This window comes from Tursiops truncatus, chromosome 1 (genome assembly GCF_011762595.2).
Source record: "Tursiops truncatus isolate mTurTru1 chromosome 1, mTurTru1.mat.Y, whole genome shotgun sequence".
Taxonomy (NCBI): domain Eukaryota; kingdom Metazoa; phylum Chordata; class Mammalia; order Artiodactyla; family Delphinidae; genus Tursiops; species Tursiops truncatus.
This window is the reverse complement of record NC_047034.1, coordinates 147162917-147190520: the sequence shown is the minus strand read 5'-3', so window position 1 is coordinate 147190520 and position 27604 is coordinate 147162917. Positions and strand designations below refer to the sequence as shown.

Sequence of the window (27604 nt, the reverse complement as noted above, 5' to 3'; positions counted from 1 at the left end):
GTGTTTGACAAATAGTGGTCAGTATTATTTTTATAAAGTCCAAACTCGTAAGGCCCTCTGTGACCTGACCTTTGCCTACCTCTCAGCTTTATCTTCCATCACTGTCCATTTGTACCTAGAAGCCATGTTATTTTACAGCTCTAGACCTTAGTACATGCTGTTCCCTCTGCCTAGAATGCCTTTCTTTCCCTCCCTACTCACCCTAAATGCCCTAATCAAGCACCTCCACTATGTGATGCCTTCCCTTCCGAACCGCCCATTTCCTGCTCTCTGAAAACACTCTACCTGATGTGTATCTCTATCTCTACTTCACTGTAAGAATCTTGAGGGCAGGGGCAGTGGATTTATGATCACGCCCCAGTGTCTAGCACAGCTATTGGCACATGAAAGATTTCAGAGGTTTGGGGTAATGACAGGGATAGGGTATGGTTATGTAAGTGGAGAGCTAAAGTTGCAGGGGAGTGAGGGTTGGTGGAGAAGGTCAGGGAATGGTGAAGCTGAGGGGCTGGATAGTTCAGCGATGAATATGTTTAAGTTGTCCAAGATGTTTGGAAAAAGAGAGGGAGGAAAGGGGAAGACTGTGAACCCTTAATATATTTAGGGGAGTGCCCTGGGAGCTTACCAACGATGGGGTGAAAGCTAAGAAGAGGGTTAGCTTTCAAGGAGTAAGAGCTATAGAAAGGAGGCAGTGAACCAATGGTCTGGAAGGGGTAGGGGAAACCAGGAGCATGCTGTCTGCTTGTTCCCTGGACGTATGGAGCAGATGTAGGAGGAAGGAGAGCTTTCAGTGTTCTATTGGCTCAGACAGAAAAGGCTGACCACCTGGCTGAAAATGGATTCCTTCTGGGTTAGCTTGGCTTCTAAAGGTCCAACACCTTTCTTGCCACACATGGGGGCTTGAGAGTGACCCTGATAGGTGAGGCAGAAACTCTGACTTTCCTGAGGCTCTGCTTCAGCCTCAGAAGGGTTTGGTGCAGCAAAATGAAGATCGTTAACGATAGGACCAAGTTTGATAGTAAAGAGATGTTTTGTTCTGCTCATACTGCCCACAGCCTGGAGCCTACTTCCGCTCTGTCAGTAGAAAGGGGGTTTCTGACTGAAGCTGTGGAGACTTTGAGATTTCAGACATGTCCTCTGTTCTATCCACCTTTCCAGTTTTGTTTCTTGCTATATCTCCCTTACACACTATATTCTAGATTTTCCAAATGATTTTCAATTCCCAACATATCAGATTGTTTTTTGCCGTCAGGTGCCTGTTTACATGGTTCTCCTTTGCTCGAGAGGTTCTTCCCTTTTGTATATTTGGTAAATAGCCAACAATTTTAAGATTTAGCCTAAATTCTCTCCTTTGAGACGGTGTTCCTGATCCTTGTGCCAGGAACTGACCAATTTCTCTCTTCTGTCCATAATTAACCCTGACAGTCTTCTACCATCATACCTGTGAAATTTTACTGCACTTATTTCTTTTTCTTTTTTTTTTTTTTTGCGGTACGTGGGCCTCTCACTGTTGTGGTCTCTCCCGTTGCGAAGCACAGGCTCCGGACACGCAGGCCCAGCGGCCATGGCTCACGGGCCCAGCCGCTCCGCGGCATGTGGGATCCTCCCGGACCGGGGCACGAACCCACGTCCCCTGCATTGGCAGGCGGACTCTCAACCACTGCGCCACCAGGGAAGCCCCTGCACTTATTTCTTTACTCATCTGAGTCTCTATAATAGACTGTGAGCAGCTGGACAGCAAGAGGCAAATCTTACTCATCTTTACACTCCTAAGCCTGGAAGATAGGCAGTAATTGTTTGTTGAAGGTGGGTGTGTTCTGGGGGTTATGTGAGGGTAGAGAAGTGGGAAAAGGAGCATGTATGGAGGAGAAGGCCTCCAATCCCCTTGTCAAAGAGAATATAACTGACACATCCGGTGCGTTACAGCAAAGGTCCTAGTGGGTCTAGAGCATCTTCGGGCCTATTTCTCTAATGTTCTCCAGTAGGAAGAGAAACCAAGGTCTAGGCCTTTCACAGAGTTTCTTGTTTCAGCATTGTATTTGACAGAGGCAATCTCATGTGAGAAGAAAAGGTGACAGTGCAGAATAGGAGAGCTCTGAGCCATAGAGATTTGAATTCTATTGGTAATTTGACTTTGAGCAAATTATTTCATGTCTTTGGGCTTTAGTTTCCTCACGAAGTTGTGGGGATTCAATAAGATAATTGATGTAAAGAGGCTTGATAAGTATTAAACGGAAGTTACAGGATGTGGCTGGGTCTGGCCTGTGTACTCCTGCCCTAGGAGGTGTTCTTTTTATACTTTATAGCAATCTGCTTCCTTCAGTGAGAGGAATGGGAGGGAGGCCCAGACACTGCTCAGGCTGCTAAATTCCCTAGGGCTGGGGCTGGTCCTGGAGTGTGACTGTCAATCAGGCTCTACCTTGAGGTAAGACTGACCAGAAAAGAACAAAGGAAACGCTTCCCTGGCTAGCTTCCCAGGGCACCTCCAAAAGCTCCTCTTTGCCCTTTATCCCTCTGTAGCCATCAGTTAGCCACATCATCTCATAACCAGACTCTGACATCTGCTCTTCCTTCACCCAGTCTCTTCCTAGTTTCCAGGGACACTGGAATGTTCTGAAGACAGTGCCAGTTTCATTAACACTTCTTGGTCCTCAGTGCTCCAGACCAGAGGGGTTAATGAGGGGTTAGGCTGAGGCAAACAACACCTTTTTCTGCTCTGCTAGGCTCCGAATAAATACCTGCACCATCACTGGGACTCAGGGGAGGAAGACTGTATCTGGCATTTTGGGGGAAGATGTATTTTTATGGAGATTCAGTAAGGTGGAGGAAACCTGAAGGGGAAAAACAAGCAGTACTAGTTCCGCTTGGCCAGGGCTGGAAGGAGGCTCCAATAAACACACTGGAAAAGTTCTGGGCTGGAATCAGGTCGGGAAAGATCCTAAAGGGAAGAGTACAAGGGAGGAAAGTAAGTTGGGAAAAAACCAGTGAGGTAGAAGGGAATGACAAGTCACATATGAAAAGCTGCACTGTTGGGAAGCTGGGGAGGACTCCTGCTAGCCAGGCTTGATCTATGTACCCATCAGGTCTACTTTCACAGCCAAAGAACTGATCACTGCGGGACCAGGGAAGAGATCCAAGTTCTCTCACTGACAGTAATAAAAGACTCAGATGAAATGTCCAATTAGTTTCCCAGGTTTTGACTTTGTTGGCTGTGGTTTTTCAGTTGGCTTGAGCAGGAGGTCAAACTTGGTTGCCAGGATTTTTGCCAGAGATAATCTCATTAACTGAGCATGCTGGGTGGGGTGAGTAAAGGCAGAATTGTTAGAAAATGCCTTGTTCTCCTGGTAGTGCTAAAAACGGGCAGAGGGGCCTACGCTGGGTTACGATAGTCCCATTTTTGGTGTAGAAGACTGCTATGGATGTGGTGACTCTGTGGCATGCAAATGACTGGGATTTGGAGAGGGGACGGCATTGCTTCTGAGGATGAATGTTTTTTCCTGAAATCCCTCCATGGGAGGAAGACTGACTGGGGACTTTGCCATCTCCTGACTCTTTGCTGGTGAGGACCTGAGCTGATGTTTGTCTGGGTCATCCATAGTTAACAGGTCTTGACTGCTGCACTGATGGTTTGGAATTTGCATTCTCAATGTGGCTCAGCCTCAAAGAAAAGTGATAGTGGGGACTTCCCTGGTGGTCCAGTGGGTAAGACTCCACGCTCCCAATGCGGGGGGCCTGGGTTTGATCCCTGGTCACGGAACTAGATCCCGCATGCATGCCACAACTAAGAGTTTGCATGCCGCAACTAAGAAGTCCGCATGCTGCAACTAAGAAGCTCACATGTGGCAACTATGAGCCTGCATGCTGCAACTAAAGATCCCGCATGCCGCAGCGAAGATCCCGTGTGCAGCAACTAAGACCAGGCACAGTCAAAATAAATAAGTAAATAAATATTTTAAAAAAAAAGATAAGTGATAGTGGGAACAGGTGACTGGCCAGGAGTACCTGTGGCAGGAAGGCACTGACTACTGTGCTGGACGCATTGGTCTCTCTAGCATAGAGGACAGGGCAAGAAATGTTGGGGTTCTCCAGTTTAAAGTCCAGATGACTTCCCTGGCCATCTCTCCTTCAGGACTGTTAAGGAGAGGGCATGTAGTTAGAGCTAGAAAGTCCAGGAGACGCCGCAGCCCGTGACATCCTAGGGGTTTGGCTGGCACATCCCTATGCTCCCTGATGGGAGATGTGCCTCAATACTGGCATTCCGTTGACATTCATGCATTCTGCACACAGAATGAAGAGGGGTCCTTGCAAAGTAAAAGAAAGGAGCACCAATACTTTGCTGGAAGTGGGGAGAAGAACAAGCAGAAACTGTGAGCTTCCAGGTTCCAGCAAATAAGAAAGGAGGGACACCCTAGGGCAGTGGCAAATGGAGTTCACTCATTCAAATATGCCAGTAAAAACAACAAAAGGAAGCAGCTCCTGGCTCCAGGAGGGACTGAAAGAAGAAAAGCACTAGGGGTTGTTTCTACTTTTTGCTGAGCAGGAGATAATTTACAAAGACAAAGCAGCAAGAAGGAGGTGGAAGAAACATGGTGTGGGGCCATAAACCCAAATAGGAGAGAACAAAGCAGGGGAGAGAAATGCAATGAGGAGACAGGGGAGGGGATGGGATAAGAAAGCAGCCCCACAGACCAGCTGAGCGGCTGCTTTTGAAGCTCTGGGGATCCCTTCCAAGACCTTCCATGGAATCAGAGAAAAGCCTGGTGTTCTGAATCTTATTTTTAAGAAACAACCAACAGGGGCTTCCCTGGTGGCACAGTGGTTGCGAGTCCGCCTGCCGATGCAGGGGACATGGGTTCGTGCCCCGGTCCGGGAAGATCCCACATGCCGCAGAGCGGCTGGGCCCGTGAGCCATGGCCACTGAGCCTGCGCGTCCGGAGCCTGTGCTCCGCAACGGGAGAGGCCACAACAGTGAGAGGCCCGTGTGCTGCCAAAAAAAAAAAAGAAACAACCAACAGGCCTCAGATGCTCAAAAAACAAGTTTCTCTGCAAGCCAAGGGTAGGCTTGGGTGAAGTGGTATGCTGAGCAGGGGAAAGAACTAAGACCTGATGTTCCTGAGGAGAGTAAGAGCCATAATATGGAGGCCAAACATATTTTTCCTATTGGTCCGAGAAAGATGGACTAAAGGGAGAAAAAGGGTATCAACGACCAAATTCTGCTGGGCAAGCCAGGAATGGCTTCTTCTTCTGGTCTTTCTGGAGGCTGTCGATAGTTCAGGCTGAAGACCCAGTTTTGTCATGTACTAGCTATGACCTTGGGTAAATTTCAACTTTTCAAAGTCTCAGTTTCCACTTCAACAAATGGGTCAATAATGAATCCCTACCTTAGATGGCTTTTATGAGAATCCAATAAAGACAATGCACGTGAGAACATTTTAAAGCTGTAAACAACAGCTGTAGGCCAGTGGCACTCTAGGAGGGCAGGGCCATCCATGCCTCCTGTGCTGGAGTTCAAGCTGGTGTCTCAGCCCTCTCACCTAAACTCATACTCTCAGCTGGCACGGGATCACAGCAGAAAGTACCAACAGCTGGGGCACCGCTGCTGACCAACACTCCTGTTCAAAGATTCTCTGGTGAGACACTGGGTGGAGTCTGTCTCCTACCAACTGAACTAAAAATGCCAGCCTTCCCTGCAGCTAGGGCAGGGGTATAGGATCTAGGCTTGACATGTTAATGCAGCCACCACAAACCTTGGGCTGGGCCACCACACAAAAAAGTAGGAACCAGAGAGAGTCTACCTGCTGGGCGGCTGGAGTAGCACTGCCAGCTGTGATAACCAGTGTTCAGCAAGGATGGCAGCAGTGTCCTCACCAGAATGATTTGGAGTGTAAATCTTGGCTGTAACCCATTTTCTAAGCTTGATTCTGCAACTATCTTAGAGCTGTGAGCTACCTACCTTTACAATGAATTCTTTATCAGCTTAAATCAGCCAGAGTTATTAGTTTATGACGCTTATAACAAAGAACCTTATTGGTAAACTAGTGACACCCAGGAAAGGCCTCTTAGAAATGACAATTCTCACACGTAGAAGAAGAAAGCACTTGAAATGTGAGAAGAAAGGCAATGAAGAGGAGAGTTGCATCTAGTCTCAAGCGAAGAAAAAGGTTGAAGGGTGGTTTCAGGCCAAGGCCACATCTCCCCAGTTCATTTATCGGTGTTGCATGTGGTTCCTTCATCAGCGTAAGTTTAGAAGAGAAGCCAGAAGAGATTTCATGATAACTGCAACTATCTCACAAATGCCTTTCTTGGAACCCGAACTCTCTGCCCTGAAATGCCCCCAAGTTCCCTTTATGGATCCAAAATTCATTCACTCATCTCTCCCCTTCCCACTATCTACGATAAACCAGGACCTGTTCGGAGAGCTAGGGATACATATTGAAATAAGTCAATCCTTGGCCTGAGGATCTCAGTCTAGTAGGGAAGGTAGATTCATAAATAATAGCCATAACTTGTGTATGTACTTTAATAAAGGTACTGACAAAGGAGCAGAGGAGGAAGGAATGCTCATTTTGACTGTGGGGAATCATGGGAGGAGTCAGGGAGAGAAAGCACTTGGGCAGAGTCATCAAGAATTCCAGAGAGAGAGGGGCCATGTGCAAAGGCATGGAGAGGCACAAGAGCATGGTGTGTATATGGAGCTCTAAGTCCCCTGGTATGCTCCAGAAGCTGTTTGTACTCCTCAAAACATTTAACTGTATTTAATTCTCACAACAATCTTCCAAGACAGGTTTTTTTTTTTTTTTTTTTTTTTTTTGGCAGTACGCGGGCCTCTCACTGCTGCGGCCTCTCCTGCCGCGGAGCACAGGCTCCGGACGCGCAGGCCCAGAGGCTATGGCCCACGGGCGCAGCCGCCCCGCGGCACGTGGAACCCTCCTGGACCGGGACACGAACCCGCGTCCCCCGCATCGGCAGGCGGACTCTCTCAACCACTGCGCCACCAGGGAAGCCCCAAGATAGGTATTATTGTCTCAATTTTTCTAGTTTCAAAAATCTGAGGCCAAGAAATTAAAAACTTAACCTGGTGCACATCCAGTGAGTTGCACAGCTGAGATCTGAACCCGGGTCTGTTTGAGTCTAAAGCTCACAAGGGAAGCACACAACTTTAAAAAGGGAAGGAGAAAAAACTGAAGAAGGCCTCTACTTACTGGGAGAAGGAAAATGATGTGGCTTACACCAATTCAGAATTGGTGGGTTTAGTTCCTTCAGCAACTCCCCTATCCCATCCTATTTTAGGTTTAGGAATAATCTGAAAAGGAGTGAGCCATCCTTACTGATCGTGAGCTTTGTCTACTTTTTGGTTAAAAATACCCAGCCAAATTATGGACCATTCAAATTTGACCAGCCCAGCAGGGAAATCCTGATGTCTGCATGTCTCTCCAGCACTATACAGTCTTTCTACAGCTACAGTGCAGAGCTCGCTAACAGTAAAGCTCACAGCATCATCGCTAAGCAGTTGAGGATGGCTCTGAGAAAATGGCTTCTGAAGAAGCTGCTAACCTTCTTCCAGGCCAAGAATCTATGGGACTCTCTCTCTTAACTATCAGGTCAGATGAGGTACTCAAGGACTGCAGGAGGCCAGAGCTAGTTCCAGAGCCTTTGTTGGATCACTGGCCCTTCTCTCTTATGCCTAACAGCCACTGTAAAGTATTGGTGCCAATCTGGGTCATCAGGTCTTTCTGTTATGTTTTCAATTTTTTGGTAGTAAGCCTGCATAAATATATATGAGCTTATCTAACAAGATAAATTCTTAAAAATGGAACTGTAAAGTCAAAGTTAAAAAATTTGACAGTGATGTCAATCCCCTCCTAAGATAGCTTTATCAATTTATGTTCTCACCTGAAGCGTATGCATATGCTTGTTCCCCAATTCTCACCAGCACGGAGCATTACCTGTGTTACTGTGATACGTAAAAAATGGCACCTGTGATTGTAATTTGGTTTCTGGTTTACCTTTGGCTTCAATCCTCTGGCTGCTTCCAATTAGGCAGTTCTTGATGTCTGCTCCCTTCTCGATTACAGCATTATTGCAGATGACGCTGCCCTGGATGTTGCTTCTGTAACACAGTAACCAAGTTAGGGAGTGTCCATGGCTCTCATCACTATCCTTGTCACTATGGGTTGGGGGTTCTGGCTCCTCCATATGCTAGGACTAGCTGGCCAGTCCAGTTAATGGCTACAAGCTTATCATTAGAAGACAGAATGGCACAGCTGGGCCAGGAGAGGACTGGGCTTTAGAGAAGACCAGAGTTTGTATATGCTCATAATGATATTCCCCCAAAGCCTGAAAAGAGCAACCAGTCTGCTTTCAGTTCTTTAGGCATCCCAGACTGGGAGGTCTAAATTCCATCCAATCTCTCTTCCTTTGGTCTGGGGGTGGAAGCTGGCCCTGGTCCCTGGCTGAGCCATTGCTCCTGTCTCTCATCTGGGAATATATACCAAATTTCATTGGAGGCTCAGATCCCATGAATCTTCCCAGGAGATCAGCTATGGAAACAGTGGGTGCCCCACAGCTCTCATCATAGACCCTGGTTAATCAAAACCATACTCGTTTAGAAAAAAAAGGATGCTTTTTAAACCAACTCCATGCTACATAGAAGATTACTCATAAAAGCAACACTCTCAAGAGGAGCTCTACTGGCTCTTAGCATTTGAATGTGTTTAAAAAGCATCTTCTTGGCTTCTGAGGACTGGTGGGTGGGGGAAAAGTCCTTTTGAAAATCTTCACTAGCATTTATTGCATATCTACCTCAGGCCAGGTACTGTGCTAAATATTCTATACACATTACAGGAGTGACCTACAAATCTAGCCATTTCATCAGTAAAATCATCTGGGACATTCCTAAATCATTCTGGAAGTACCATTTTTACCTCTGATGTAGTAAAAATAACAAAATTTTACAGATGAGGTAACAGATTAAGAGAAGTTAAACCATTTACCTAAAACCACATAACTGCCAAGTAGCAGTTTCAAAACTAAGTCTGCCTGACTCCAGAATTCATACATTTAATCATAATGCCATACAAAGAAATTAAGGGGGGACTTCCTTGGTGGTCCAGTGGTTAAGACTCCACACTCCCAATGCAGGGGGCCTGGGTTCGATTCCTGGTCAGGGAACCAGATCCCACATCATGCCGCAACTAAGAGTTTGCATGCCACAACTAAGGAGCCAGTAAGCCGCTACTAAGGAGTCCTGGCACAACCAAATAAATAAATAAGGTTAAAAAAAAGAAAGAAAGAAATTAAGGGGAGAAAAGGCTAGAGGAAGCCTGGGACTGCCTAGTTTTTTTTTTTAATTTATTTTTGTCTGCGTTGGGTCTTCTTTGCGCACGCAGGCTTTCTCTAGTTGTGGCGAGCAGGGGCTACTCTTGGTTACGGGTGCACAGGCTTCTCATTGCGGTGGCTTCTCTCGTTGCGGAGTACGGGCTCTAGGCACGTGGGCTTCAGTAGTTGTGGCACGCGGGCTCAGTAGTTGTGGCTCGCGGGCTCTAGAGCACAGACTCAGTAGTTGTGGCGCACGGGCTTAGTTGCTCCGCGGCATGTGGGATCTTCCCAGGCCAGGGCTCGAACCCGTGTTCCCTGCATTGGCAGGCGGATTATTAACCACTATGCCACCAGAGAAGCCCTGCCTAGTTGTTTTTTTGAGCCAAGATGGCTCTGTGGAAGGAGCTCTATCCTAACAAGGGAATATTTAATACCCTAAAGAGTCAGAAGTGGGCAGCTGGAGGGGAGAAAGAGGTGAGTAGGAAGGATGTGAGTATCCATTTAAACAAAACAAAACACCAACTAAAAAAAAATCCTCAAGCAACCCAGGAGGCGTGGGGGATGGAAAAGAGGCCATTCCAAGGACTAAAACTATCATGTACAGGCCATTAAAAAAACAGATTCTTCCTTGGGACTCCCCTGGTGGTCCAGTGGTAAAGAATCCACCTTCCAATGCAGGGGACGCGGGTTCAATCCCTGGTCGGGAAACTGAGATCCCACATGCTGTGGGGCAACTAAGCACGTGCACCACAACTACTGAGACTGCATGCCTCAACTAGAGAGCCATGTGCTGCAAACTACAGAGCCCATGCGCTCTGGAGCCCACGCACCACAACTAGAGAGTGAAAACCCGCATGCCACAGCTAGAGAGAAGCCCACACGCCACAACAAAAGATCCCATGTACTGCAACTAAGACCTGACGCAGCCAAAAAATAAATACAATAAAATAAATATCAAAAAGAAAAAGATTATTCCCAAGTGCCAAAACTTTAGTAAACTGCCAAAAAGGAATTTTAGCACTTTATGGCATTCCAGAGCCTTCTTTATCTCTATTCGTCTAGAAGGTTAAAGCTTGTCGGAAAGCAGCAAAAGACCAAAGCCACAGCACCTCTGTGGTGTGGGCTAGAGATGGGTAGAAACAGTTTTAGGTTTTTTTTGGCTGCACCATGCGGCATGTGGGATCCCAGTTTCCCGACAAGGGATCGAACCCATGCCCCCTGCAGTGGAAGTGTGGAGTGAGTCTCAACCACTGGACCACCAGGGAAGTCCTAGTATTAGTTTGTTTTTTGGCTCAGACTCAGGATACACTCAGTGGGTGGGCATTAAGGGACCTTCCAGCACTTTACAATTTGCCCTCCGCCTGAGGAAAAGCAGTCCAGTCAGCGGTTAGGGTGACTCCTGCTCCTAGGGGAAAATTCACCCCAAGAGAAGAGTAAGGAAGTACAGAAATCCTCAGACACAGAGGCTTCTGAGACATAGCAGGCTTACAACTGGCTACTAGTTTGTCACTGAAAAAGTCTCATTTCTTTTTTCAAAGTGGGAGAAAGGGGATGCTTCCTACTTAGTCGTTTAAGAGTAGTAGCATGCTCTGGAGTTAGGCTAGGGGTAAACGTAGTCAGCAAACAAGAAACCGCCAACAGGAACTCCAGCAACCATAATTAGAGAGTACTAAATGGCTATTTTGGAATCTGGGACACAAGTGGGAACCATTTCTGGAAGGAAGAATCTGGAATGACTGAGGTCAGATTTCTATAGCAATGGATAGCCTGGGTTCTCCTTATGTTTAACAGGTCTGATTAAGGTCTCAGGAACCCCCCATATTGCTTTATTGCTTGTCTCATCCAGTTTGTGTGTTAACTCCCTCTGAAACAAATAAACCACCACTAGAGAGTCTGCAGATGTGATAGGGAAAAAGTGGTTGATTGATGGGAAGCTGGGGGCTCTTCTGAAGCTCTTGTTCAGTGGATCTGTGAAAGGCTTTGAGACGACAAAATGCTTAGTGAGTGTGAAATCTTTTCTACCACTTGTTTCTTCAATTGTTTCCCATGATCATTGTTGCAGTCACGAGTCACCTAGCAAGGCTGAGGTACTTTGGAAAAATTTTAAGCCAATTTAGCTTTCCTCTTTCCTCTTTTTAAGCCAATTTAGCTTTCCTCTTTCCTCTTTTTAGCTTTCCTCTTCTTTCCAGAAAGAACTCCAACATTAAGGATTTTACAGGTAGTATGTGTGTTTGCTCAGGCTGGAGGGGAAGGACAGACACTACCATATCAAACAAGCCCCCCTCCAGGTCGCCAATCCACAGTAAAGACTTTGCCTTTTCTCCTCAGTGCTTAAAGCAGGAGGGGAGGTGACTTCCTATACAGCTCATGAAAAGACCTGGCCCCAGTGCCAGAACTAGAGTTTCTGAATCCTACTTTTAACTCTCAGCTTGGTACTAAGGACTCTGCTGTGCCGATGCCTGGCTGTGTTCTCTAACAAGCTGCTCAGAGATGGCTAAGATTAATGGGCTTTTGGTCCTCACTTCTTGGTGGTGTCAAATTTTAAGCAAAGCTGCAGGCCTTGAGAAACTACCCCAAGAACCCTAATGCTTCAGTGGAGAGGAGGCCATGAGAAAAACAGAGGCCTATTGTAAGATCACTGCCAAGATACCATAACATATGACAGGAGGAAGAAGTCCTCACCTGGGAAGCAGCAGTGCCTCCAGATTCTCATTCCTCCTCTGGCTTTAGTTAGGACTTTCTTCAGTTTATTCCAGGAGAGAAGGGAACTCACATAAATCTAATGTCTAATACAGCTCAGTCACTACACAAAGCACTTTATATTTATTATGTAACTTAATCCTTTTAGCAAACCTGCAGGAATGGTGGTATTTATTCTAATCTTTACAGATAAAAGTAGGGCTCACAGAAGTTAAGCAATGTGCCCAAGCCTACACAGTGGTAAGGGACTCTCCACGGTGCCACGGGCTTCTGCCTCAGCTGCTGACTGGCAGTGTTTGGTAAAGAGCCATGAAACTTCTTAGTTAACTCTGAGGACAAGCAGGTTCTTCTCTGGGGATTAGCTGGCACGCTTTCTAAACTTACTCATAACCTTGGGGAGAAAAGAGCAAGGAACTGGAGATACACGTAGCCTTTTTAGGCATGTGACTAAAGGTCTCCTTCAGCCCAAAGATTATGGCTGAGTTGCCCGTATCTCTCCAGATGCCAGAGGCTCCTAATCTTGGCCCAAGAGGCCCTGGTCCAGGGGTTCCTCTAGATGAAGAATATGTATTATTTTTAATGAGATATTTCAGGCATACGCAAAAGTCCAGAGAATATACAGAACACCTGTATACCCACCAAAAAACAATACAAAAATAAAGTATTTTTCTTTATTTCACGTTTCTCTCCTTCTCCTCCCAGAGGTAACTACTATTTGACTCTGGTATTTACTGTTCTTAAGCATTTTTACTACATATATTAGTAGACAATATATAGTATTCTTTTGCAAAGTTTAAAAATTTTATATAAATGCTATCATTCTCTATGTATCCTTCTGCAACTTGCTTTTTTCCCCTTCAACATCATATTTGTGAGATTTATCCAGGTTAATTCATGTAATGAGATACAATACTTGAAGAAACATCTCACTTTCTTCCTGTCTCTGGTCACTCTTGCTCTTGGGTCCTCTAGATTAAAATGTACTGGCTCCAGTGAGCAGGCTGGACATTTCTTCCTTTTAGTTCTATGTGCCTCCCTTTACTATATAAAGGTTTAGTAGTGAAAAATGTCTTCCTCCTCAGAAATCTAATTATATTCCCTAAGCAGAGGCTAAGAAAAAGGGCTCAGGGGGAATAAAAGTAAAGATGTAACAATATTATTTTTAAAAATTTATTATTATTATTTTTGGCTGTGCTGCACGTGGCTTGTGGGATCTTAGTTACCCGACCAGGGATTGAACCCAGGCCCACGGCAGTGGAAGCGTGGAGTCCTAACCACTGGACAGCCAGGGAATTCCCAAGATGTAACAATCTTAAAAGAAATAAGCTGTAGTAGTCTAAGAAGATGGGCTTAGTACAAATGGTTACAAGTAGGGAATGAATCAAAAGTCCGAAGGAGTCCCTTAAGTCCAGGGGATCTTGCCAAAGTTTTATAATTTGGTTTCTTTAAAAGGATGACTGGGGCTTCCCTGATGGCGCAGTGGTTGAGAGTCCACCTGCTGATGCAGGGGACACGGGTTCGTGCCCCGGCCCGGGAGGATCCCACATCCCGCGGAGCGGCTGGGCCCGTGAGCCATGGCTGCTGAGCCTGTGCGTCTGGAGCCTGTGCTCCGCAACGGGAGAGGCCACAACAGTGAGAGGCCCGCGTACCGCAAAAACAAAACAAAACAAAACAAAAGTGTGACTGAAGAAACATGGACAGAATTCTTTGAACAATTATGATATTTTTTCAACTCTAACTGCCACAGACTTAATTTTATGTTTAAGGGAGTTCACTTTTATACTCAGCCTACCCATTTGTCAGTATTTTGTTTCATTACTTACTTGGCTATATTATGTCTTCGAGTAGAGTTTTCCAGAGGGTTCATTGGTGACAAATCTCCTGAGCCTTGGAGTATTTCTGATGATTTTATATTTCAACCATATAGGATTCTTAGGTCACAACTGTTTTCCTTCCAAATTTTCTAAATGTTGTTTCACTGTCTTCTGGCCGTAAATGTTGTCACAGAAAAGTATGAGGCCAGCCTGTTTTTCTCCCTTCTATGTGCCTTGATGTTTTTTTCCTTCAGTTCTATGTGCCTTGAGATTTTGCAAAAGTGGTGTTTGCCATTTCTCCTTTAGATCGTCCATGCCCCTATTCCTTATGCTGGTCAAATCTTGGTGCTCTTTTTGGATCTGACCTAAATTTCATTGCGTCTGGCAGATATTCTTTAGTCTGTGTATGGGTACATGGCAGTTATCTAGTTTTATTATAGATGAAGCTTCCTCTTCTGGTTTTGTTTGTTTTCATTTTGGTGAGTTTGAAGGAGTAAAGCACTTACTTCATGACTTTTTCTAGAAGTTGACAGGGCTCTTTTGACAGATAGTCAGTTACAGTAGGAGGGCTTAAATTAGGGATCTCTATTTTTTATTCAGTAAATACTTACAAGGTATCTAGTATATAAAAAGTACAGTATTGGGGGGACTTCCCTGGTGGTCCAGAGGTAAAGAATCCGCCTTCCAATGCAGGGGACGCAGGTTCGATCCCTGGTCGGGGAACTAAGATCCCACATGTCGTGGGGCAACTAGGCCCGCATGCTGCAACTACTGAGCTCACGTGCCTCAATGAGAGAGCCCACGTGCCACAAACTACAGAGCCCATGTGCCCTGAAGCCCACACGCCACAACTAGAGAGAGAAAACCTGCACTCCACAACTAGAGAGGCCTGCACGCCGCCGCAACTAGAAAGTGGCCTGTGCATCGAGGCAACGACAGATCCTGTGTGCTGCAACTAAGACCCGATGCAGCCAAAAAAAAAAATACAGTATTGGGAGTTAAGGGATACAAAGACATATGAGGAGTATTTCTGTATTCAAGGAATTTACAGTCTAGTTGAGGAAAAAAAAAAGATGCAGTAAGTGTCACATGAGCATAAGTAAAGTGATGGGTGCACAGGGAACAGAGAGGTGGGAGAGATAATTTCTGGCTAGGAAAATTCAAGAAAACTGCATGAAGCAGTTAGAATACATGTGGGACCTTGGAAGATGGGTAGGATTTCTACAGGTAAAGATCTCTAAAGAGAGGCAATTCAGGCACAGTGAATGTCAGGGATAAAGGCGAGTGGAAATGTAAGGGGCTCAGTGGGTAGGGCAGTGAGTTGAGTGTCAGTAAAGAGGACACTCAGGGTAACAATGAGAAGCAGCAATACTGTATCTTGTTTGGCTTTGAGGGCTGCACTTGCTGCCTGCAGAAAGCACGGAAAATCCAGGTGAAATCCTGGTTCCCCAGCCTGCCTGCATGTGAAGGTGCTACCCTAGACTGCTGCTTGGGTCATTCACCTTGGACTAGGAGGAAATGCAGGAGATGTTAATCAGGACCAGAGGACCAAAGATGCAGAACACAGGACTGACACTGAAGCCTCGACAATGAAGTTTTCACTACACTTTTGATTGCTGAACATCAGCTGTCATATAAATTGGAAACGGTAGAAAATCAGAAAGACAGGAAGGAGGCTTCTCTGCATAGTCTTGCCTACACCTTCCCCAAGGCAGTCCTACTAGCATCCTTTAAGCCCTGAGGACCTTGGGCGGGTGTCCAAGCCACTATCCAGAAAGTCTTAGCAGCTCACCAATGCTGGCAGAAACAAGCAGACTAAGAATATGAGAAACTCCTTTCTAGACAAATTCATGCTCCTACTGTGCCATTTAGTCCAGATGTAATAGCATCAGGGTAATCAAGTCTCACATGACAGCAATTTAATCACCTTTCCCAAATTTACTGTAAGTAATTAAAACTAAATGACCCGGGGCTTCCCTGGTGGCGCAGTGGTTAAGAATCCGCCTGCCAATGCAGGAGACACGGGTTCAAGCCCTGGTCTGGGAAGATCCCACATGCCGCGGAGCAACTAAGCCCACAAGCCACAACTGCTGAGCCTGTGTGCCACAACTACTGAAGCCCACATGCCTAGAGTCCGTGCTCCCAACAAGAGAAGCCACCACAACGAGAAGCCTGCACACCACAATGAAGAGTAGCCCCTGCTCTTCACAACCAAAGAAAAGCCCGCGTGCAGCAATGAAGACCTAACGCAGCCAAAAAAAAAAATTAAAAAACAAAACTAAACTAAATGACCCAAAAATAATGGGAAAAATTTCATATGGGATGCAAGATGTCTCATCTTATCACCAGAAGCTAACTTGCAGCGTTGGGTAGTCTCTAATGGCCTTCCTAGTCATTAGTCCCATATGGGCTGCTTATAGCTTCACCTAAACTTTTTTAGTTGGAAAAATAGTAGCAGCCACCATCTAAACCTCTACTGTTTCCCCAGCTAGAAATCTTATTAGGCTATCCAAGATTATACCTCCCCCAAAACAGCAACTGACTCTGGGACATTGTGCTAGGTCTTTCTATGAACTTCTCTCATATAAATAAGCTGGAGTTCCTTACAGAGCCTTAGTTTCCTTACCAAGTCTGTTCATGTCAATTCAGGACACTAACAGTGGGCTTTAGAGAGCTGCTCCTTTGTCTGCCCACCCACAGGAGGGGAGGGAGAGGTTACCAATTAGAGCAAACAAGGAAGTTATGGCACTGTCTCCCTTGGAAGGTCTGAGGCAAGAGGAGACAGAGTGGAAGTTACAAAGCCTCATGAGCTACTCTAGAACCAGGTGATCAAATGGATAAAGGCAAGTGTAGTTCTGGTTTTTAAGAGAATGGTGACATCTCAAAGTCTTACGTAGGAATCTGGAATGGGATATGGAGTAGCACAGGAACAATAAGAAAAAAGTCTGGATTGCCAAGATTTATTCATTGTAAAAATGCAGAAATTGAGCTGGATGATTTCTAAGGCCCCATCTCATTCTAACATTCCAGGACCCAGTGTTGGAGCTAGATCATGAGAAACATGAGAAACTCTGAAGCTGAAACTTTATTCTAAAACTGAATCAAGAAGAAATAGATAACTCAAACAGACTAATCACTAGAAATGAAATAGAATCTGTAATTTAAAAAAAGCTCCCTACAAACAAAAGTCCAGGACCAGATGGCTTCACTGGGGAATTCTACCAAATGTACAAAGCAGGACTTAAACTGATCCTTCTCAACTTCTTCCAAAAGACTGAAACTTTATTCTAAAGGTAATGGGGATTCTTCAAAAGTTTTTGAATAGAACATGGATATGATCAGCGATATTCTTTAGGACGACAACACTGGCAACATGTCACCTCTGTGAGATGAGATAAAGTAATGAAGAAGATGATAATGATACAGCTAACATTCTTTGTGCGAAGCACTGTTCTCAGTGCTTTATGTCTATTAACTCACTTAGTATTCCCAATAAACCTATGAGGCAACCCAGTTTTTACACTATTTTATAATGAGAAAATCGGGCTCAAAGAGGTAAAGCCAATCCCCTAAGTGACTAGTAAGTGACAGACCCAGGATTCAGTCTGGGCAGTCTGACCCCAAAGCTCATGCTCTCATCCATAGGACCAATGCTGGAAGGGTGGATTTGGAAGAGAAAGAAAAATGGAGACAGGAAAATAAGTTGGAGAACACAGTGATTCAGGAAGAGGTCTCTGGGTCTGACCTCTTTTCCGAACCTCTACTCACAAACTGGCTACCAGCTACCTCCACACACCTGGATGTCCTACAGGTACTTCCAATCCCATGTGCCCCGCACAAGCCTTATCTCCTCACAAATCTGCTCCTCCCTCTCCCTTCCTCATCTCAGTGAGTACACCACCATCTACCCTGTTTTCCCAACTAGAAACCTGGGCTTCACCGACCAAATGTCCTCTCCCTTGCCCCTTACATTCCTTCCTTGCTCGTTTCTTGTCAGTCACCTTAGATTCCTTTACTTATGTCTAAAATTACTGATGATCTCCAAGGTTTTGTCTTGGTTTCTTTTCTTTCAATGCCACACACTGTTCCTGGGTGGTCTCAGCTGTATCCATGGATTCGGTTACCACCTCCATGCCCACTGCCCCCAATCTGTACTTCAAGCACAGGCTTCTTTCCCGAACTCCAGTCCTATACAGCAAGTGCTGCACGTCAGGCCACCTGCCACGAGCTCAACTTGTCACAGATGGAATGTGTCATTTCTCTGCTTCCCACCCTGCAAATCTTGCTCCTTCTCCATTGATTTCTATCTTAGCGACTGGCACACCAGAAACCTTATTGCTCCAGCAAGAAATCTAAGAATTTTCCTTAATTTCTCTCTCTTTCACCTCACCTATCCAGGCAGTCATCATGCTTTATAGTTTTTACCACCCTGTTACTTCTCTCCATCTCCTCTGCTATTGTGTTAGTTAAGGACCTCTTCCATTTTACCAGGATTATTTCAGTAGTTTTCCTGCCTCCATATTTACCCTCTACAGATCATCCTTCTCACCACAGCCAAAATGATCTTCATAAAATGGGAATTTAATCATGCTATTCCTTTTCTTTAAACTCTTAAATTACCACTACCCATTAAACTCCTTAGAGGATAGTCCATGATTTGGCTTTTGTCCATTTATATGGCCTTGTCTCCTGTCATATCCATTTCTTTCTGAATTCTATATTGTGGTCATTATGAATCGTTTACCATTCTTTCACATAACAAATATTTATAGAGTTCCCGCAGGCCTTCAGGATATAACAGTGAAACGGAAAGATAAGGTACTTACCATTCTCAAACTAACATCTTGTGATAGACAGGTAAACAAGATGCGGCCTGACAGTGATAATGTTATAATGAAGAAGATAAGATGTAACAGGGAGTGCTGGGACAGGTTACTTCTGAGAGGACAGTCAGCACAGCCTCTTTTTAAGTGGTGAAATTTGAGCTAACATCAAAATGAGGAGCCGTTTCTGAAATAAGATATGCTCTCTCACACTTTATATTCTTTTTTTTTTTTTTTTTTTGCGGTACGCGGGCCTCTCACTGTTGTGGCCTCTCCCGTTGCGGAGCACAGGCTCCGGACGCGCAGGCTCACTGGCTATGGCTCACGGGCCTAGCCGTTCGCGGCATGTGGGATCTTCCCGGACCAGGGCACGAACCCGCGTCCCCTGCATCGGCAGGCAGACTCTCAACCACTGCGCCACCAGGGAAGCCCACACTTTATATTCTTGATGTATCTAGAACATTCCTTTCTCCAGCCTGGGGAGGCTCTACTCATTTTTCAAGATTCAGTTCAAGAGTCATTTCCTTAATTAAGTCTTCTCTGACCCTTTCCTCTTCTGTGACCATACAGATTTCTATCACAGCACTTGTAACTTCTTGTTGCATATAGCTTACGAGTTCCTTGAGAAAAGAGATTGAGCCTTATGTAGTTTTCTGTCTTCAGTTGCCTACTACATTCTTCAGCATAGAGTGAGTCCTGAAGTGTTTGATGAAAGGGTGAAATACTTGAGACAGGTTTCTATTATCAGTGCTGTGCTGGAGCCAGCTCGTCCTGCTTGGGAGAGCTGACTGGTAGCGTCTCTTCCCAACTCAGTGTTCACTGATATCACTGGTCATAGGGGGAAACTTTGTATCATGGGAATTGGCAAATGCTACAAATCAGGCCACTTATTTTTTCCTTTGGAGAACTGGTTGTTAACAATTTATCAGCACACCACTGGTAGCAGTGTACCAGAAAAATTTCTGGCTTTTTTTTTTTTTTTTGCAATTAAAGTTATACATGCATGAAGTTTAAAGCAAATTGTTCTGGCGGTTTTATTATGAATAATAGTAGTCCCCTGTTCCCTCAACTCATTTCCTTCTTCCCAGAGACAACTCTGACTTCTTTTTGCTGAGTATTTCAGTATTTACTTCCATGTCTATAGATAATAACATGCTTATATTACATCTTAATTTTTCAGTTTTAAGCATTGTCAATAGACTTCCCACAATGGAAGATGACGATTTAGCTTTCCTTTCTCCCCACCACTGCTCCCTTTTTCCTTTCCTACCCTTCAACCTTTCAATATAGCTATAGCATAATTTTGGTCAATGCTCACTGTTTATTATGACTATGTTAATTCTATTTCATAGTTGAGCCACATAGCAAACTCTGATGCCTTCTCCTTTTTTGTACAACTTTTTTAAAAACAGAGTTAATAACTGTTTTGTTTTTGTTAGTGTTCTACTAATTCAAACCTAACTTTTAGCCAGTTGTCTAAATTTTTCAAGATGTTTATATATATCTGTCTTTTTATCAGTTTCATCTTCCTAAATAAGTGTTTCCCGGATTCCACTCTGGACTAACTGCTCCCCTCCCTTTACGCTTCATGCATAGCAGTCACCCTTGGATCTGCCTTCACTGTCACCTCATGGATTCTTTTTGCCTTATTCTGAGTTGGATCTCTTGTTTCTCATCTATCTCCTTTTGGTTTACTTTTCATTTTGGTGGGATACACCTTTTCATGTCTGAAAATGTCTTTATTCTACTGTCACACTTCATTAACACTTACCTTGAGTACGGAATTCTAGGGTGAAATTAATTTTCCTTCAGAATTTTGAAGGCATTGTTCTATTATCTTCCAGTTTTCATTGTTGCTACTGGTAAGTCCAAAGCCATTCCGGTTCCTGATTAGTTGTATATGACCTATTATTTTCTCTTTGTAAGTTGGTAGCATGCTTTGTCTCTGACATTCTGAAGTTTCACAGTGATGTGGGTTTATTTTTAGCATTGGGCTGGACCCTTAGTAGGCCCTTTCATTCTGTAAATTCGTATCTTTCAGTTCTGGGACATTTTCTTTTTTTTAAAAAAATTTTATTTATTATTTTTCGGCTGCATTGGGTCTTCATTGCTGTGTGTGGGCTTTCTCTAGTCACGGCGGGTGGGGGCTACACTTTGTTGCAGTGCGTGGGCTTCTCATTGCTGTGGTTTCTCTAGTTGTGGACCACGGGCTCTAGGTGCACAGGCTTCAGTAGTAGTGGCATGTGGGTTCACTAGTTGTGGCTCACAGGTTCTAGAATGCAGGTTCAGTAGTTGTGGTGCACAGGCTTAGCTGCTCCACGGCATGTGGGATCTTCCCGGACCAGGGCTCGAACCTGTGTCCCCTGCGTTGGCAGGCAGATTCTTAACCACTGCGCCACAGGGAAGCCCTGGGATATTTTCTTATGTTACTTCTTAAACAATTTCCTTCTCTGATTTCTCAGCTCTCTTTTTATTTATTTATTTATTTTATTTTATTTTTTCATTTTAACATCTTTATTGGAGTATAATTGCTTTACAATGGTATGTTACTTTCAGCTTCACAACAAAATGAATCAGTTATATATATACATATGTTCCCATATCTCTTCCCGCTTGCGTCTCCCTCCCTCCCACCCTCCCTATGCCACCCCTCCAGGCGGTCACAAAGCACCGAGCTGATCTCCCTGTGCTATGCGGCTGCTTCCCACTAGCTATCTACCTTACGTTTGGTAGTGTATATATGTCCATGCCTCTCTCTTGCTTTGTCACAGTTTACCCTTCCCCCTCCCCATAGCCTCAAGTCCATTCTCTAGTAAGTCTGTGTTTTTATTCCTGCTTCACCCCTAGGTTTTTCATGACATTTTTTTTTTCTTAAATTCCATATATATGTGTTAGCATATGGTATTTGTCTCTCTCTTTCTGACTTACTTCACTCTGTATGACAGTCTCTAGGTCTATCCACCTCATTAGAAATAGCTCAATTTCGTTTCTTTTTATGGCTGAGTAATATTCCATTGTATATATGTGCCACATCTTCTTTATCCATTCATCCGATGATGGACACTTAGGTTGTTTCCATCTCTGGGCTATTGTAAATAGAGCTGCAATGAACATTTTGGTACATGACTCTTTTTGAATTATGGTTTTCTCAGGGTATATGCCCAGTAGTGGGATTGCTGGGTCATATGGTAGTTCTATTTGTAGTTTTTTAAGGAACCTCCATACTGTTGTCCACAGTGGCTGTATCAATTTACATTCCCACCAACAGTGTAAGAGGGTTCCCTTTTCTCCACACCCTCTCCAGCATTTATTGTTTCTAGATTTTTTGATGATGGCCATTCTGACTGGTGTGAGATGATATCTCATTGTTGTTTTGATTTGCATTTCTCTAATGATTAGTGATGTTGAGCATTCTTTCATGTGTTTGTTGGCAGTCTGTATATCTTCTTTGGAGAAATGTCTATTTAGGTCTTCTGCCCATTTTTGGATTGGGTTGTTTGTTTTTTTGTTATTAAGCTGCATGAGCTGCTTATAAATTTTGGAGATTAATCTTTTGTCTGCTTCATTTGCAAATATTTTCTCCCATTCTGAGGGTTGTCTTTTGGTCTTGTTTATGGTTTCCTTTGCTGTGCAAAAGCTTTTAAGCTTTATTAGGTCCCATTTGTTTATTTTTGTTTTTATTTCCATTTCTCTAGGAGGTGGGTCAAAAAGGACCTTGCTGTGATTTATGTCATAGAGTGTCCTGCCTATGTTTTCCTCTAAGAGTTTGATAGTTTCTGGCCTTACATTTAGGTCTTTAATCCATTTTGAGCTTATTTTTGTGTATGGTGTTAGGGAGTGATCTAATCTCAAACTTTTACATGTAGCTGTCCAGTTTTCCCAGCACCACTTACTGAAGAGGCTGTCCTTTCTCCACTGTACATTCCTGCCTCCTTTATCAAAGATAAGGTGACCATATGTGCGTGGGTTTATCTCTGGGCTTTCTATCCTGTTCCATTGATCTATCTTTCTGTTTTTGTGCCAGTACCATACTGTCTTGATTACTGTAGCTTTGTAGTATAGTCTGAAGTCAGGAAGCCTGATTCCTCCAGCTCCGTTTTTCATTCTCAAGATTGCTTTGGCTATTCGGGGTCTTTTGTGTTTCCATACAAATTGTGAAATTTTTTGTTCTAGTTCTGTGAAAAATGCCAGTGGTAGTTTGATAGGTATTGCATTGAATCTGTAGATTGCTTTGGGTAGTAGAGTCATTTTCACAATGTTGATTCTTCCAATCCAAGAACATGGTATATCTCTCCATCTATTTGTATCATCTTTAATTTCTTTCAACAGTGTCTTATAATTTTCTGCATACAGGTCTTTTGTCTCCTTAGGTAGGTTTATTCCTAGATATTTTATTCTTTTTGTTGCAATGGTAAATGGGAGTGTTTTCTTGATTTTACTTTCAGAGTTTTCATCCTTAGTGTATAGGAATGCCAGAGATTTCCGTGCATTAATTTTGTATCCTGCTACTTTACCAAATTCATTGATTAGCTCTAGTAGTTTTCTGGTAGCATCTTGAGGATTCTCTATGTATAGTATCATGTCATCTGCAAAGAGTGACAGCTTTACTTCTTTTCTGATTTGGATTCCTTTTATTTCCTTTTCTTCTCTGATTGCTGTGGCTAAAACTTCCAAAACTATGTTGAATAAGAGGGGTGAGAGTGGGCAACCTTGTCTTGTTCCTGATCTTAGTGGAAATGCTTTCAGTTTTTCACCATTGAGGATGATGTTGGCTGTGGGTTTGTCATATATGGCCTTTATTATGTTGAGGAAAGTTCCCTCTATGCCTACTTTCTGCAGGGTTTTTATCATAAATGGGTGTTGAATTTTGTCAAAAGCTTTCTCTGCATCTATTGAGATGATCATATGTTTTTTCTCCTTCAATTTGTTAATATGGTGTATCACGTTGATTGATTGGCATATATTGAAGAATCCTTGCATTCCTGGAATAAACCCCACTTGATCATGGTGTATGATCCATTTAATGTGCTGTTGGATTCTGTTTGCTAGTATTTTGTTGAGGATTTTTGCATCTATGTTCATCATAGATGTCTGGTTGTCTGGTTTTGGTATCAGGGTGATGGTGGCCTCGTAGAATGAGTTGGGGAGTGTTCCTCCTTCTGCTATATTTTGGAAGAGTTTGAGAAGGATAGGTGATAGCTCTTCTCTAAATGTTTGATAGAATTCGCCTGTGAAGCCGTCTGCTCCTGGGCTTTTGCTTGTTGGAAGATTAGTAAACACAGGTTCAATTTCAGTGCTTGTGATTGGTCTGTTCATATTTTCTATTTCTTCCTGATTCAGTCTTGGCAGGTTGTGCTTTTCTAAGAATTTGTCCATTTCTTCCAGGTTGTCCATTTTATTGGCATAGAGTTGCTTGTAGTAATCTCTCATGATCTTTTGTATTTCTGCAGTTGTTACTTCTCCTTTTTCATTTCTAATTCTATTGATTTCAGTCTTCTCCCTTTTTTTCTTGATGAGTCTGGCTAATGGTTTATCAATTTTGTTTATCCTTTCAAAGAACCACCTTTTAGTTTTATTGATCTTTGCTATCGTTTCCTTCATTTCTTTTTCATTTATTTCTGATCTGATTTTTATGATTTCTTTCCTTCTGCTAAGTTTGGGGGTTTTTTGTTCTTCTTTCTCTAATTGCTTTAGGTGCAAGGTTAGGTTGTTTATTCGAGATGTTTCCTGTTTCTTAAGGTAGGATTGTATTGCTATAAGCTTCCCTCTTAGAACTGCTTTTGCTGCATCCCATAGATTTTGAGTCGTCATGTCTCCATTGTCATTTGTTTCTAGGTATTTTTTAATTTCCTCTTTGATTTCTTCAGTGATCACTTCGTTATTAAGTAGTGTATTGTTTAGCCTCCATGTGTTTGTATTTTTTACAGCTCTTTTCCTGTAATTGATATCTAGTCTCATAGCGTTGTGGTTGGAAAAGATACTTGATACGATTTCCATTTTCTTAAATTTACCAAGGCTTGATTTGTGACCCAAGATATGATCTATCCTGGAGAATGTTCCATGAGCACTTGAGAAAAATGTGTATCCTGTTGTTTTTGGATGGAATGTCCTATAAATATCAATTAAGTCCATCTTGTTTAATGTATCATTTAAAGCTTGTGTTTCCTTATTTATTTTCATTTTGGATGATCTGTCCATTGGTGAAAGTGGGGTGTTAAAGTCCCCTACTATGAATGTGCTACTGTCGATTTCCCCTTTTATGGCTGTTAGTGTTTGCCTTATGTATTGAGGTGCTCCTATGTTGGGTGCATAAATATTTACAATTGTTATATCTTCTTCTTGGATTGATCCTTTGATCATTATGTAGTGTCCTTCTTTGTCTCTTCTAATAGCCTTTATTTTAAAGTCTGTTTTGTCTGATATGAGAATTGTTACTCCAGCTTTCTTTTGGTTTCCATTTGCATGAAATGTCTTTTTCCATCCCCTTACTTTCAGTCTGTATGTGTCTCTAGGTCTGAAGCGGGTCTCTTGTAGACAGCAGATATATGGGTCTTGTTTTTGTATACATTCAGCCAATCTGTGTCTTTTGGTGGGAGCATTTAGTCCCTTTACATTTAAGGTAATTATCGATATATATGTTCCCATTCCCATTTTCTCAATTGTTTTGGGTTCGTTATTGTAGGTCTTTTCCTTCTCTTGTGTTTCTTGCCTAGAGAAGTTCCTTTAGCAGATGTTGTAGAGCTGGTTTGGTGGTGCTGAACTCTCTCAGCTTTTGCTTGTCTGTAAAGGTTTTAATTTCTCCATCAAATCTGAATGAGATCCTTGCTGGGTAGAGTAATCTTGGTTGCAGGTTTTTCTCCTTCATCACTTTCAATATGTCCTGCCACTCCCTTCTGGCTTGCAGAGTTTCTGCTGAAAGATCAGCTATTAACCTTATGGGGATTCCCTTGTGTGTTATTTGTTGTTTTTCCCTTGCTGCTTTTAATATGCTTTCTTTGTATTTAATTTTTGACAGTTTGATTAATATGTGTTTTGGCATATTTCTCCTTGGATTTATCCTGTATGGGACTCTCTGTGCTTCTTGGAATTGATTAACTATTTCCTTTCCCATATTAGGGAAGTTTTCAACTATAATCTCTTCAAAGATTTTCTCAGTCCCTTTCTTTTTCTCTTCTTCTTCTGGAACCCCTATAATTCGAATGTTGGTGCGTTTAATGTTGTCCCAGAGGTGTCTGAGACTGTCCTCAGTTCTTTTCATTCTTTTTTCTTTATTCTGCTCTGCAGTAGTTATTTCCACTATTTTATCTTCCAGGTCACTTATCCGTTCTTCTGCCTCAGTTATTCTGCTATTGATCCCATCTAGAGTATTTTTCATTTCATTTATTGTGTTGTTCATCATTGTTTCATCTTTAGTTCTTCTAGGTCCTTGTTAACTGTTTCTTGCATTTTGTCTATTCTATTTCCAAGATTTTGGATCATCTTTACTATCATTATTCTGAATTCTTTTTCAGGTAGACTGCCTATTTCCTCTTCATTTGTTAGGTCTGGTGGGTTTTTATCTTGCTCCTTCATCTGCTGTGTGTTTTTCTGTCTTTTCATTTTGCTTATCTTACTGTGTTTGGGGTCTCCTTTTTGCAGGCTGAAGGTTCGTAGTTCCTGTTGTTTTTAGTGTCTGTCCCCAGTGGCTAAGGTTGGTTAAGTGGGTTGTGTAGGCTTCCTGGTGGAGGGTACTAGTGCCTGTGTTCTGGTGGATGAGGCTGGATCTTGTCTTTCTGGTGGGCAGGTCCACGTCTGGTGCTGTGTTTGGGGGTGTCTGTAGACTTATTATGATTTTGGGCAGCCTCTCTGCTAATGGGTGGGGTTGTGTTCCTGTCTTGCTAGTTGTTTGGCATAGGATGTCTAGTACTGTAGCTTGCTGGTCGTTGAGTGAAGCTGGGTGCTGGCGTTGAGATGGAGATCTCTGGGAGATTTTTGTCGTTTGATATTATGTGCAGCTGGGAGGCCTCTTGTGGACCAGTGTTCTGAAGTTGGCTCTCCCACCTAACTCCTGGCTGCAGCACCAAGAGCCTTTCATCCACACGGCTCCTTAACTTGGGATGATTCATTGTCTATTCATGTATTCCACAGATGCAGGGTTCATCTAGTTGATTGTGGAGCTTTAATCCGCTGCTTCTGAGGCTGCTGGGAGAGATTTCCCTTTCTCTTCTTTGTTCTCACAGCTCCCAGGGGCTCAGCTTTGGATTTGGCCCCGCCTGTGCATGTAGGTCCCCGGAGGGCGTCTGTTCTTTGCTCAGACAGGACGGGGTTAAAGGAGCCGCTGATTCGGAGGCTCTGGCTCACTCAGGCCGGGGGGCGGGTAGGGAGGGTCACGGAGTGCGGGGCGGGCCTGCGGCGGCAGAGGCCGGTGTGACGTTGCGCCAGCCTGAGGCGCACTGTGCGTTCTCCCGGGGGAGTTGTCCCTGGATCCCGGGACCCTGGCAGTGGCGGGCTGCAGAGGCTCCCCAGAAGGGGGGTGTGGATAGTGACCCGTGTTCGCACACAGGCTTCTTACCTCAGCTCTCTTTTTATGGAACTCGTATTCAGATGTTAAGACATCCTGGACTAGTCCTCTAATTTTCTATCATTTCTCTTCTATGTTCCATCTCTTTATCTTTTTGTTCTACTTTTTGTGAAATTTCAAATTTACCGTCCAATTCTTTTATTGAGGTTTTCCTTTTTGTTATCATATATATATATATATATATATATATGTATATATATATATATATATTTTTTTTTTTTTTGTGGTATGCGGGCCTCTCACTGTTGTGGCCTTTGCCGTTGCGGAGCACAGGCTCCGGACGTGCAGGCTCAGTGGCCATGGCTCACAGGCCCAGCCGCTGCGTGGCATGTGGGATCCTCCCGGACCGGGGCATGAACCCGTGTCCCCTGCATCGGCAGGCGGACTCTCAA

General features: G+C 43.7%; 1 protein-coding gene across 3 annotated transcripts in view; it reads right to left on the bottom strand.

Annotated features, from left to right (window-relative positions):
- The window catches only part of EIF2B3 (eukaryotic translation initiation factor 2B subunit gamma), a 156422-nt gene that overhangs the window by 6765 nt on the left and 122053 nt on the right, over positions 1-27604 (bottom strand). For all 3 annotated transcript variants that reach the window (XM_073790688.1, XM_019937912.2, XM_019937911.2), the window contains exon 11: positions 8004-8107. In XM_073790688.1, coding sequence (XP_073646789.1) covers positions 8004-8107 — 104 coding nt within the window. The remainder of the gene's footprint in view (positions 1-8003; positions 8108-27604) is intronic.